The sequence below is a fragment of the Uloborus diversus genome, chromosome 8, assembly GCF_026930045.1.
Source record: "Uloborus diversus isolate 005 chromosome 8, Udiv.v.3.1, whole genome shotgun sequence".
Taxonomy (NCBI): Eukaryota; Metazoa; Arthropoda; class Arachnida; order Araneae; family Uloboridae; genus Uloborus; species Uloborus diversus.
In genome coordinates, this window is record NC_072738.1 from 99,674,697 (window position 1) to 99,688,636 (window position 13,940).

Genomic DNA, 13,940 nt, shown 5'->3' on the forward strand with positions numbered 1-13,940 from the left:
AAAATAAAAAAAAAAATTAACAAGGAAATAAAATTTATTTTAAAATATAAACTACATGTACCTTTGATGTTCCTAGTTGCTAGCATGTAAGAGTAAAATATTTATAAATTAAAAAAACTGCAAGCAACAATTTTATCATACATTGTTTTTAACAATCCTTGCTCAAACTCCAATTTCAAACTGCATTTTTAAAATAATAATAAAATTTAATAACTAGGAACCTCTTTAAAAATGTGTCAAAAATTTATTTTCGAAACTCTTCATTTAAAAATTTCTCCACATTCTGAGCAGTGCAAATGAGAAATATTGTATTGAACCTATGTCTCTGCGACAGAAAGCTTTCTCAGAACAGAAAATAGTTTCACTTGCATGGGAGCAAACGCTATTTTTCTACAATGTCCCAAACTTTGGGATTTAGGATACAACGTCTCATTGACTGATTCTGCATCCGCATTCTCAATCCGCATTAATGTATGATTTACGAATTATTTTGTGATGATTTCTAATTTAACCAAATATTTAACAAGTTTTATTTTTGAACTCAATGAAACAACATAAATTACTTCAAAAACTGCACTAGAGCATTATAATCTAAAATACAATTTTTAGAGCATTAAACTAGAGTAATCTTTTTGATGCTCATAAAGTTTTTGACTTTTATTTTCTCACAATAAGTTCAACCTGAGCACATAGTTTTTCAAAAAAAAAAAAGCGCTACTAAAAATTAAACAAATTTAAGAAAAAGTCAGATTTTAAAGTTTCCATGGAAGTTTTTCACTTGTCAGAAAATAGTAATGCAGGTCATTTTACATGAGTTGAAAATTAACATTTCAAATTGTTCCTAGTTTTTTTTATTTTTTAAACTAATGTATAAATTTAAAACATTTTTAAAGAATGTAAGTCACTATTAAGCGATTAAGATAAATTTTTTCAAGGAAAAGAAACAAAACAAACAAATTTTTCTTAAATGATCTCACCTTTGTTTTGTTTCGATATTCTTTTTTCATAATTCAACCAATTCTGTAAAAATATTATAAAAATAAATAATTAGATAAATGTGGGGAAAAAATTTTATCATTTAAAAACCGAAACAAAATTTTTAAGTTAAAATCAAAATAAGATATTAACATTTATCAAATATTTAAACATTTCTACAATTTTAAACATGTCTTGAATATGTTGCAGTGAAATGAGTTCAATTTTACTATGCTTAAAGAAATATAATTGAATATGAATTTAGCATTTTGCTATGCCCCTCCTCCAAAAAAAAAAAAAGTCGATCATGTGTAGTGTATGCAATATAAGAATAAACAAGCACACCTAATAATGATGTGTGAGATAATTTTCAAAAGGGAAGCACAGTGTTTTCAAAAAGGCTAAGATAAATTTCAAAATTACAACAGACTAGGAATACTTCTCTGCTAGGAAGCACTATATTCTGCACTACTAACTTAAAAACAAAAGAAAACTCATAATTTCCAGTTTGCAATGCAGATTATTTAAAAACAATGCTTAGGTGATGCATGCTCTCTGAAGACTAGATTTTCAAAATGATGCTTCAATCAAAACTAACTACACACTTCCAACATTTATGTCTTACATTTTCGAAGAGAATACTCACTCAGTCAGAGTAAAGTAGACTACTTTTTCAAAAGTTTATTCTGTCACCTTTTTTACTTCCTTTTTCAAAAAAAGAAGTATTGTATTTGCGAAAAAATTTTCACTCAAAAATCGACCTTAATTTCCTTTTTAATCACCCCTGAATGAACGTTGAGTTTCTTTTTTCGACTCGACCACACGTGGATAAGTGCCAAAGAACGTATAGACACGCAAAATATCCGTTTTGATGATTCCTGAGTTAATTACAACGAGTTTTCTCGTGATGTCTGTATGTACGTATGTATGTGCCTATGTATGTCGCATTTCCAAGAACAGTATGTCCTAGAAAGTTGAAATTTGGTACGTAGACTCCTAGTGGGGTCTAGTTGTGCACCTCCCCTTCTGGTTGCATTCGGGTGTTTCTAAAGGGGTCTTTTGCCCCGTTTTTTTTGGGGGGGGGGTTAAATTGTTGTTAATTTTGATGTAAATTTAAGTGATGTTATAATTTGGCAAACACTTGGCGATATATTGCCAGTCTTTTGGTCGTCAAGTTTTGTTTCAACTTGGCGATAAAATTGGCAATTTTTTTTTAAAAATCTGATTTTAATTTGGCCGCTGGTGGTGATATTTAGAGAGTAAACTATTGTATCCCATTAAAATTGCCACTAATGGGGAAATGACATTAAATTGGAGTAAAAGGAAGTCATGTGATGCACACATCAGCTTGTTATTTTTCTTAAAATGGTATAAGAAGGTAAAGCCACCAGTAGTTGACACCTGCACTAGTAATTGATACTGCACTTGTAGTTGACACTTATTTGAAAAAAAAAATGAATTAACAAGAGGGACACAGGTGCCAAGAATTTTGCTACGAATAAGCTGGAAGGTAAACATTGCAAATTTAAACACCTTTTTATAATTTTGTAGCTTTTGTACAATTTTACAGTTATCTTGTCAATTTATTTTTTCTTTACAAGTGTCAACTACTCAAGAATATTTCAACTACTGGTGAACCTTATATTTGGTAAAGATAATTTAATTTGGTGCACTTCAACTTTCAGCAAAAATTCTAAAAATATATTTTGTAAATGTTCAAAAATGTTACCAAAATTTATTTATTAACTAGCAGTACCCATACTGGTTTGCCCGTAGTAAAATATTAAAAGGTCATTTGGTTCGCCTCTATATATTTACAGTTAACATTTATTATGCACTAAGTTTTTTTTTTCAATATCTCTTCATATTTTTGCAATATTTGAAAACTTAGCATGTAGTTTAACATAAACTAGCAGAAGCTTTAGAAATACTTTTAAAGAGGAAGGAAGTTTTCCTTCCTCTCTTAAAACACAAAGAAAGAAAATTTTCCAAAATTAAACACTGAAAGAACATTGTAACAGCAATATTTTGATAATTTACTGAACATAATTCCATAAAAACTAAGAAAATAAAAGCAAACTTTTTCTTAACAGCAAAAGTATTTTAATTTAAATCCTTTTTAATAAAAGAAAAGAATTTGGATCGAAAAAATAAGTACGCTCTTAAAAATGTTTAAAACAAAATTTTTTTTTAAAAAAAGGTAATGAAACAATCAAAGGGAGTAAAAGACATAACCATTATTACCAAAAAATTAAGATAAATCCATGCAACTATTTTATCTTTCGACTTATCATGGAAAAAATGGCCTAAAAAACTAACATGTACAACAGTAATGAAACTATAACTGAAAAATATCAAAATAATATTGTTAATATTAAGTTATATTCAAAAGCTAAAAAAAATATATGTCATGAGCAACATATGAAATTTAGCATTTTGTACGATCTAGATACAGATCTAGATTTTGTACGATCTAGTTTTGATAGAGGATCTAGATCATATTACGGAGTGGGCTGATAAATGGGGTATGGCTGTTAATGTTGGGAAATGTCAAGTGCTACATTTAGGGCATGGAAATAAGTGTACAAGTTATTATTTGCAAGGTTCAGTCATTAGTCAGGCAGACAAAGTTACTGATCTGGGGGTCCTAATAAGTCAGGATTTAAAGTTTAGCCAACAGTGCAGCATTGCTAGCAACAAAGCCAATAAGATGCTTGGGTTTATCAATAGATCTATTTCAAATAAATCTAAAGAAGTTCTTCTGCCCTTATATAGAAGTTTGGTAAGACCTCATTTGGAGTTTGCTGTTCAGTTTTGGTCTCCTTATCTTAAGAAAGACATTAATGTATTGGAAAGGGTTCAAAGGCGGGCTACAAGGCTAATAAGTGGACTTTCCCACTTAGATTATGATTCCAGGCTTAGAAGGCTAAAAATGTACAGTCTTGAGCAAAGAAGAGACCGAGGGGACATGATTCAGCTGTTTAAATTTATTAAAACGAAAGATGTTAAGTAGATGGGGCTAAAGTTTAGCACTGAAAACAGGACAAGGGGTCATTGTTTTAAGCTATTTAAATCTCAGGCTAACATGGATATTAGGAAAAATTATTATTTTAGCAGGGTAGTGGAACCTTGGAACAGCTTACCGGAAGAGGTGGTAATGAGCAAAGGAGTAGACAGTTTTAAGAGGGCCATTGATCTTCACTGGGGATTGTAAATTGACTAGGACCAGTCTAGCTGGGCCCAGAGCCTGTTGCTGGTCGTCACTTTTGTATTTGTATTTGTACTATGCTTGGGTCAGGCATTTAATACCATCACTGCTTTTAAAAGCATCCCATAGAATGCCACCAACATATTTTAGGCATTCAATTCTAGATTCCATACATTTTGGTGGTAACATTTTAATGAAAAGTTTTAAGCTACTGATTTAAAGACATGCATAAAGCATTAATGAATAAAAAAGAATATTATAATTCATTTGTGGTAAATATTATCTAACCAGAAAATCGACTGTCAAGGTATGATGGATGAAAATTGCTTCTATATTTGAACAAAGCCATTGCCTGTTTTGTGATATTTGATAGTTGTAACCCTAACTCCAGTGGATTAACCCTAAACTCCAGTAGGTGGCATTCGTTGTTGACCATTTATTCATTTCTTCGTTCCCCTGAAATGACACAGTCTTACCAGTAAAACAGTTAAGTTACCGGATCGAGTTCAGCCTTGTCACGATAAAGCCTTTCCCTGCATGTTAAACATTACCAAAACATATTATCAAATTATCATGCCGTGGCACGAGTTTCATTGTTGAAACACGCGCATTACTTGATCATTGGCTATTATATGTATGAGGATTGAAATTTAAGGTAAATATTCACATGAACTGAACTTGATAAAAGTTTTTACATTATTTGTACCTTGTTTTCTACGAATTAATTTCAAAATATAAGAAAGACACTCACCCTAGACCCATCCTGATCTAAAAATGTAAGACCAAAATAATCTTTTTCCAAGAGGTTAAGAGAGTCTGCAAGTAGTTCTGCTAAATCAGCACCTTTAGCTCGCCTCTGAAAGCAAAAAAAAAAAAAAAAGGTATTTATTTATTTATTTATTGAAAGTATTGCACACTACAGAAAGAATCCAGTTACAGTGGCAACAATAATATAAAAATAGCAATTAAAACAAATTATACATTTAAAATATTAAAACATAAAGACTTAAAATTGTAAAATGACAAGTTAAAAATACCTAAATCACACAATAAATGCTTAAAAGTTTGTAAAATTTAAAAAGAAAAAAATTATCAACATAGTTCCATCTAATAAAAAAATTTTCAAAAGAAAAACGACTCCTGAGAATCTCCTACTAAGTTGTATTGAATTAACGATATCGATTCCATTTATTAGATATGATAAATATGCAATATGACAAAAGAGGAACTTCAGTCAGTTGAATAAGTACATTACATAATGGTAATGAAAAAGAGGACCCAAAATGAGTGCAAAAAAAGTATGAATAATATATGCATTTATCTATTTATTTCTTTCGGTGAATAAAGATTATCACTGAAAATAGTTTTGTCAGTAGAAATCATCCCACAAATGTCAATAAGATAGCCTATAGTTCCATTTCTCAGACTTCACTGCCAAAAAACTTAAGAAGAAAGTCTCCAAACCTTCACTAAAGATAGCCTATAACTGTGTTTTTGAAACTTCAGTTTCATGAAAATTCTGGGAGGAGCCTCTGAGCCCTAATGTCCTCAAAGTAGCCAAAGATTGACTTTGAAAATTTCAAAACCTTTCGAGAGGAAATCGCCCTTTCTTCTCACGTTACTAAAACTTGCCTAAAATTACTATCTTCGATATCATTTTTTGAAAATTACTCCATTTTTGGGTTATAATCCCCCCCCTCCCTATGTACAAGCTTCATCTGATCTCCTAGATTCACCAAAGTTTGTCCAAAACCTTTTAATACTTCAATTTGGACAATTTTTGGGCGTAAATTCCGAGCAACTGCCCTCTCACTTCTAAAGGTAAAAGGGCCTTGTTCCTCCACTTTGCTAAGTTCAAAATTAATGATCAATCGAAAAATGATCAATTCAGATTCTAAAATTTTAAATGAGAGGAGAATTGGCTTACTAAGTGCGTATTTTTCTTGTGTTATTACTTCATACAGATCGAAATGAAACTCTGAAAAGGCAGACCGTGGCCTTAAGGGGGGGGGGATGACTCCTATGACCTCGTCTTCTGGCTCTGAGCCTGTCTTTAAAACCACCATTTTGTGGATTTCAACAAGTAGGTATCTTAAAGCTTGTAACCATTATAAAATTTGCCTCGAAAATAATTCACGATATATGATAGAACTTTTTAAGTTGCCCCATTTAACTGCATCTCACTAAGTTTATTGTGAACCTTGCACACTGATTCCATTAATCTTTTAAAGACCACAGGACATAATGTCTTCTGCGTTAAAAACATATCTTGTTACTTATCAAATACAAACAATTCATAGATTTTATTATACGAGTATTTATTTATTTTTTTTTTTTTTGAGTCATCAGAATTTTAAAATTAGCAAAAAAAAAAAAAAAATCTTAAAAAATTATACTGTAACTTTATTTTGAAAAAATTGCAAATATTCATCAGAATCTTAAAAACTGCAAAAATAAATAAATGAAACTATTTCTTAAAAAATATACTATAATTTCATTTTGAAAACATAGCAAATATTTTCAATACATCTTCATACTCAGTATCACTTCTTTAATTGAAGATCAAGTGTACGTAATTTGAATATTTATCTAAGCATGTTTGAGTTGAATAATAGAATAATGAAATTATGGAAAATAATTGTAGCTTTGCATCTCTAATGGACCAAAAAGCACATATTGTCCCATTTATGGGCAAAATCTGCTAAACCAATTTTTCCAGAACTCGACATAATTGTTATTTTCACCACCATTTAATATTTTAACAGCCGCCTTCGGTGACTCCCTCGACCTCACCGCCAACGGCGGGTCGATGTACATCGCCATCGGCGGAATATTTCGATTGCATCGCCCCCTTCTTGCTGCTAGTGTATTACCGAAAGAATACTGTGAGGGCTTCGCCCCTCTGAAACAGCTGAAGTTAGCGAAATAACTTTAATTGACGTTCTTGGGACTTAAATTATCCAATAAAAAAACGCGGTTTACTTAAGACACTCTAACATTCGTTTTCCCCGCGTGATCTTCCCGTTTATGAGTCACTTCCGCTTAGAGAAATTATTGGCCACTTGCCAGAAAACAAGAATTCGAGATTTCGAACGAATTAGGGAGGGAGAAAAAAGACGTTTTTAAATTAATATCTCCGCCAATTAAAGACGTAGAACTATGCACCCGAGCCAAACGTGATGTCTTGAAAAATCACGAATTTATCAATACCTGGTTCGATGTCAGTTCTCTTGCGCTCACGAGAAGTTAGGATGACGTACATACAAACACACATCGTTTGGTAAATAACATCGCATGGTAAATAAAGTTGGATTTAAATATTACAGTTGTATAAAAAATTCTCACACTCTACTACAAACATTATGGTCTTTAAAGAGATAAAAAATATTTCCCACTTAACAGAAGATGGATTACATTAATACATATATTTTAAAACAAATTTGCAGATAACTAAGGAAATACTAATTTTCATTAGCAAAAATAAGTTTAAATACGGCTACTTACGTTGATATCGCATTCAAAATCTGTGCCATCCAACATACGAACTCTACAAGGTACTGTTTTAGAACGATTTATTTCTTTTGGTCTTCTTTTCCCTGTGCCGTAATGAGAATCGAAATCACTGATCACCACTCCGCTTTCTGTTATTGGAAGGGAAGTATCCATTGAAATATTGCGGATGTCTGTCATGGTAAACTAAAATAAAATGAAAAAAAAAAAAAAAATTAAAATTCAATTTTCCTTCCCGTTTTTGTTTTGAGGCGCGCACACACACAAGCATTGCTACAGGATATCTTTTCGTTCTGTGACAACGAAAAAAAAAAAAAAAAAAAATCAGCACCAACATTCCCCAACTTTTACTAATGCTGCCTATCCACTTTTAAAAAATTCACATTCAGTCTGCAGCGAATCCCTTTGTTTCAGGATTACGAATCTTTTCCAGATTTAAAGATTTCATAATTTTAAAATTAAGACAAATCAAATGAAACATACCAAAAATATGTTACTTTAAAGTGTTTATCCTAAGTTACCATTAAACTATTTTTTTTTTAAATTAAACTTTGAATGATTTTTCTATATTCAATAAAAAAAGGGGGGGGGGGGGGGGAGAGAGAAAGAAAGAAAAGGAAAAAAAAAGTTTTGAACACACATTTGTTCTAACATAATTCATTTAATAACAGGGTGGCGACAGGAACTGTGAAAAAAAGTTCCCAGACTTTTCCCTGATTTCCCTGATTAAGTTCATCAAATTTCCCTGATTTACGTTACCAATGATAATGGTTTTCTTTCTTTGCTCTACTTGAAATCCATTGTTTGTATGTTTGTATAAAACGCAGTATTTTAAACGTTTTAAGTTATGTAAAGTTGTTGAACTAAAGATATATTTAAAAAAAATGCTACTTTTTTAATAAAATGGTAAAAAAAAAAATATATCAAATAGATTTTTTTAGGGAAAAAACCTTCTACAAAACAGCACATTAAATTTTTCTACATGGAAAAATTATAGAAATTAAAAAAAAAGAAAAAAATACTTTACTTCCAGAAACCACTTAGCATAAGAATTTTAAGAAACTTAGAGCTAAAAAGTAATTAAAATTATTTTGAACTAAGTTTTCAAACAGTACAATAATTGTTGCAAGAATAACAAGTAATAGTGAAAGACTAGAAGTAATGTAGTTATTCTTATATAACTAATTGACATATTTATGCAAAACAGATGAAACCATTTGACATCCATTCATAAGGAGCTTTTCTCTAATCAAGAATATAGGTTATAATGAATGAATGCAGCATTTTAACAATAAAAAATTAAAGATATTTACTTAAGTACACAAGTTAACTCTATTTCAAATGATTTCAGTATGCAATGAAAAAAAATCTTAGATTGCTTTTGTAACAAACAGCTTTGAAATGCAAGAAAAAAAAAGAACAAAAAAAAAAAAAAAAAAAGCAATTAGTTAATTTCAAAATATATAAAAGAAGAATACAACTTGGTTATAAAATTAAAGAATCACTCAAGTCTGAAGAAAAGAAAACCTTTATAATCTGTGGTGACAACAAACAATATATAACGGCAAAAAACAAAGTTTTTTAAATTGAAAGTTCAATTTTAGCAATTAAATTAAAAATGCAAAGAAGTAATAACTTTTAAGTTTTAATAGTATTAATTCAAAAACCAAAGATTTCTTCTTGAAATCGTGATTACAGTACGCTAATTACTTCGAGACAATGGAATAAAGGCAAAGGAGCTAAGGCATTAATGAAGGCTTCCTCTTTGCCTGTATGGTTGTTTATTTTACGTAGCATTGAAAGCGTAAAAGGAAATTTCAAGCTAGGTAAAATAAACAACCAAACAGACACAGAAGCAATCTTAGGAAGTTCATCCTGTGGTTAATAAGTAAGATTCAATACTTTGACGTTGAGGAAAAAAGATGCACAAATATGCAGCAGTGTATAATCGCACCTCATTAATTTTACTTTTTTTTTTTTTGAACAGGTAATGGGCAGAAAATGCGTAGGAATTAGAATACTTAATTTTGTAAAGCAAAAAAAAAAAAAAAAAAAATTTCTTCATAAAATCAATTTTTCCTGATTTTTTGTTATTTTTTCAAAATTTCCTGATATTTCCCTGACTTTTCCCTGATTAATAAAGTTCCCTGACTTTTCCCTGATCTCCCTGATCTGTCGCCACCCTGAATAAGGTGATCAGCATATTAAAGCAATGTCAAATTCTTCTGATTGAATTATTCATAAAAAAAACCTGGGAAATGGTTCCTCCAAAGATGTGTCTTTATTTAGAACAATTGAATAAACACAGTGGCGTACCTGGCATGGGTGACACCCGGGGCGGTAATTTGTGGTGTCACGCCCCCCCCCCCCTAACAGACACAAAGGGAAAAAAATATGTAAACATGAAATTCATGCAATTTTTAGTAACAACTTTATTTGTGTTATACCGAAATTTTACGTGAACTAATGTTAAAAAAAAAAAAAAAAAAGGGGGGGGGGGGTCGGGGGGTTAACCCGCGGAGAATTTTCAAATTTTTAGTCTTAAAAATGCATTTTAGATTCATTTTTTTTTCCAAAACTTGCAATTCCACCTAGGGTGTCATCTAATAAACGGGTGACACCCGAGGCGGACCGCCCCCCTCCCCCGGAGTGACGCCACTGATAAACAAAACAGTTACATATATAATTAAGACAACCCAAAATAACACACAATTTAACAATGACAAAATTTATTTCCTTTGTAGGAAAAAAAATTTGTCATTGGTTAATTGTGTGTTATTTTGGGTTTGTTTTTTTGGTTTTCCTTCCTCCCACTTACCTTCATCCAATGGAACATTCAAACCATGACAAACCATAAAAGACCTGTCACGGTTTACTCTCCTCCCCCCCACACACACAAAACCACGGGAAAGAGTTTTTACAGTGAAGGCAAGCCCGGAATTTTAGGGGTTTAAAACTTGAAGAAAAGGTGGAATGGTGTTACGAATGCCAAAGATGCCTTGTCAAGACAACGGATCTGATCCAAACTAAATAAAAAATTCTGCAGGCTTTTCATGTGAGTTTGAATGGCTAACTAAATTATTAATTCTTGTACTGTTTTCATTTAAGTAAAATTTCTAATGTAAAAATTTGGATTCCGCAGCAGAGTACGATCGCACTGCCAGTAAGTAAATCACGTGTTAAACGACGATGTCTTAGAATATAACTTTTGCCAAAGAATAATAAACATAATTCGGAAATCAGTACAGGCGTCCCTCATATAAAACGGTATACTTGTACAACACGATTTCGATATTGCACGGTACCAAATTTGCGATTATTATAACACGGTTTCGATATCAAACGGTATGAAACTTGAATTTAATACTTCATGGTTTTGATATAACACGAATGTTATCTTTAAAAAAGAGGGAATTTCATTTTTGTTTAATACATTTTGTTAATGTTAATAAATTTTTATTTTGTTTTTGTGAAACTTGGTTTCGGTATAACACGGTACACAGTACACATCCCTTGATTTACATTATTTCTAAGACGTCTCGTATAAAACGGTTTCGATGTAGCACAAAACATGGTATAGATACAACACGATACATATTGACATGAAGTTTATTATGTACATGATTAATTAGTGTAAAAATAAGTTCAAAAGTTATTTTTGAAAAATTCTCATATAACATGGTTTCGATACTACACGGAACGAATTAACCGTGTTATACGAGGTACGCCTGTCAGGGTTCATACTCAATTTGGATAAAAAAATTCCATGACTTTTCCAAGACTTTTTCATGACTTCAAAAAATTTTTCATGACCTTATTACACGAAGAGAATAGTACTATTTAATGTCAAACTTGCCTATTTTCGGAAATAGGCTTTAGAAAAACTTTTTAGTGAATGCCACTACCTCATTGGAGCACTTACTTGTGAATGAAAAAAAAAATAAGTGCACATAGCAGAAACTAATCAATTATTCTTGTTTGTATTTAGCATATAAATCCAAGTAAAGTAAAAATATAGTGAAATGTAATATACACTGTTTAAGTGTCTAAAACATATTTAATAAACAAGGCAGAGTAGTAATAATGGAAGAAAAATTGAGTGAGTCATTATTACTAAGTTTCCAATAATAAATTCACTTCATAAAAATATTGCCCTTTGGTGTTAATAGTGCACAACTCACCCATGTAACTTGACCGTATATTTGTTCATTAAAATAAAGCCACGTTTTTCAGTAAATTCATTTTTCTAAACCAGATATTTCAGCTGGCCACACAATAATCAGTTTTGCGAGCTGTATATTGGGCATCACTGTTTTAGAATATTATAATTCCCCTATTTTCATGTCCTATTGCCTGACTAAAGTCTTCAATTTCTAAAGCCTTCAACATATTGAGATAAACTCTGATGAAATTATTAATGAATTTTTACAAGGTGTTGAAATGAACTCGCATGCAATTTAATTGCACTTTTTGAAGGAGCGTGGCAAAATCAAGAACGTGCATTTCTACTACTACAAAATATAAAATATAAGAAGTGCTGAAAATGATGGTGAATTCAAAATTAGTGATGCCTCAGTAGTAAAATCACATTATGAAAATAGGCGAGCGGCTGTTACAGAAGCAGATGAAATTGGATTCCAAAAATCGGATTTGTTTTTGAGATCGTTCAATTTACATGCAATATTACTAAATCACTCAATATTTTTAGCGCTTCATTAGCTATTGTTATTTTCTTACTACCCAAGACATTTTTCCATGACTTGAAATAAATTTCCATGACTTTTAATGAAAGTATTAATTTTCCATGACTTTTCCAGGTCTGAAATTCGTTTATTTTTTTTCCATGACTTTCCAGGATTTCCATGATCCGTACGAACCCTGGCCTGTACATACAGGGGCGTGCACAGGGTGGGGGGGGAGAAGGAACACCTGTTGACCCGCCCCCGAACCTCAAGGGGGCCCAATTTTTTTTTAACGTGGGGTGAAATATAGAGGTAAACAATATGGAGAGGAGCCCGTAAAATACATTTGTGACGGGCCCTAAAATTTCTGTGCGCGCCCCTGAGTACGTACAACTGTTTCCCCAAAAGCATCAACTTGTTATTCTGCGCCAAACCGAACTTTTCAGTTTCGATTTTGAAAACTTAGGGACATTTTGCCTTCCTGGAGGATTCTGTTGAGTCGCAATTACATACTTAAAACTAAAAGCACTTATTTTCGTGGGCTGTAATTTTCTCGAAAATGAAGGTATAGGTGATTTCAGGAGCTGAAGATTGCGCGAATTTTTTACGCAGAGGACCGAAAGTTGAAAAAGTCTCCGCTTAAAATATTTTGCGTGGCTTAAATTTTCGCGATTACGGGCTCGCGTAAATAAGTATTTTTACAGTAGTAGGAACTAGAAAAATACTTCTACAATTGCAATACCGGAATTAGAACGTTAGACCTATTGGTTTCCGGGGAAAAGAAAGCTAAAGCGGGCCCCTTATCACTGTAGTTGCCGGGTCTTCCACCTCTCATAAAACTTATAAAATTTATACTACTTAGACTTCAATTTGGGTCCCCTCAGGGGCCAGCCCAGGTTTCCGACTAGGCTATCATGGCCTCTCGTCGGGCCTGATGGTTCCAAGTTGAATCCACAATTGCTGGGATAAAATTTGGTCTTTACTAATTTGCACTTAATCTGCATAATATATTACTCATTAAAATAATTTTAAAAGACTTAGTATAAAGCGTTAAAAGTTGAAAAGAATGTATGTCTATCATTTTGACATTACAACAAATTAAATTTTTTTCTTGTTAGCACACATCAAATAAGAGCAATGATGAAGAATATACAAATTTCAAAAATGTTGCTTATTTTTCCAGAGTGAAACTGATGACCTAAAATGCAGTTCACCATTCAGCCAGTTTACCCCCTCCCTCTCTCCCCGCCGATTGAGGAACATCCGTCTCTGAGACTGGGCACTTTTTTTTTCCTTTGCATTTTTAGCACACAGGTTCAGATTTTTCGATAGTTTTGTTAAGTGTCTGTCCATGAATATCACACTTTTCCCACCGTTTTTGACCCTTCCCTCCCCTTATGACAAAGTGTCACACTTTACTTTACCCCATCCCCTTGCCACGCTGTTTTACATACGCATATTCACAAAAAGTGCGTGATGCCACGCTTGTTGTTACCTTGGTGTTACCCTTGTCACCAACTGTCACAATTTCAGGACTCACCCTCAAAGTGTGACATCATTTATAG

The 13,940-nt window shown here is 32.1% G+C and overlaps 1 protein-coding gene across 1 annotated transcript in view; it reads right to left on the bottom strand.

The window, feature by feature from the left end:
* The window catches only part of LOC129228508 (protein 4.1-like), a 109,165-nt gene that overhangs the window by 43,429 nt on the left and 51,796 nt on the right, over positions 1-13,940 (bottom strand). Inside the window, exons 2-4 of the mRNA XM_054863188.1 lie at positions 7,688-7,879; positions 4,935-5,039; positions 978-1,020 (exon numbers count right to left, since the gene is read on the bottom strand). Of these exons, the coding sequence (XP_054719163.1) occupies positions 978-1,020; positions 4,935-5,039; positions 7,688-7,873 (334 nt within the window). The 5' untranslated portion in view covers positions 7,874-7,879. The remainder of the gene's footprint in view (positions 1-977; positions 1,021-4,934; positions 5,040-7,687; positions 7,880-13,940) is intronic.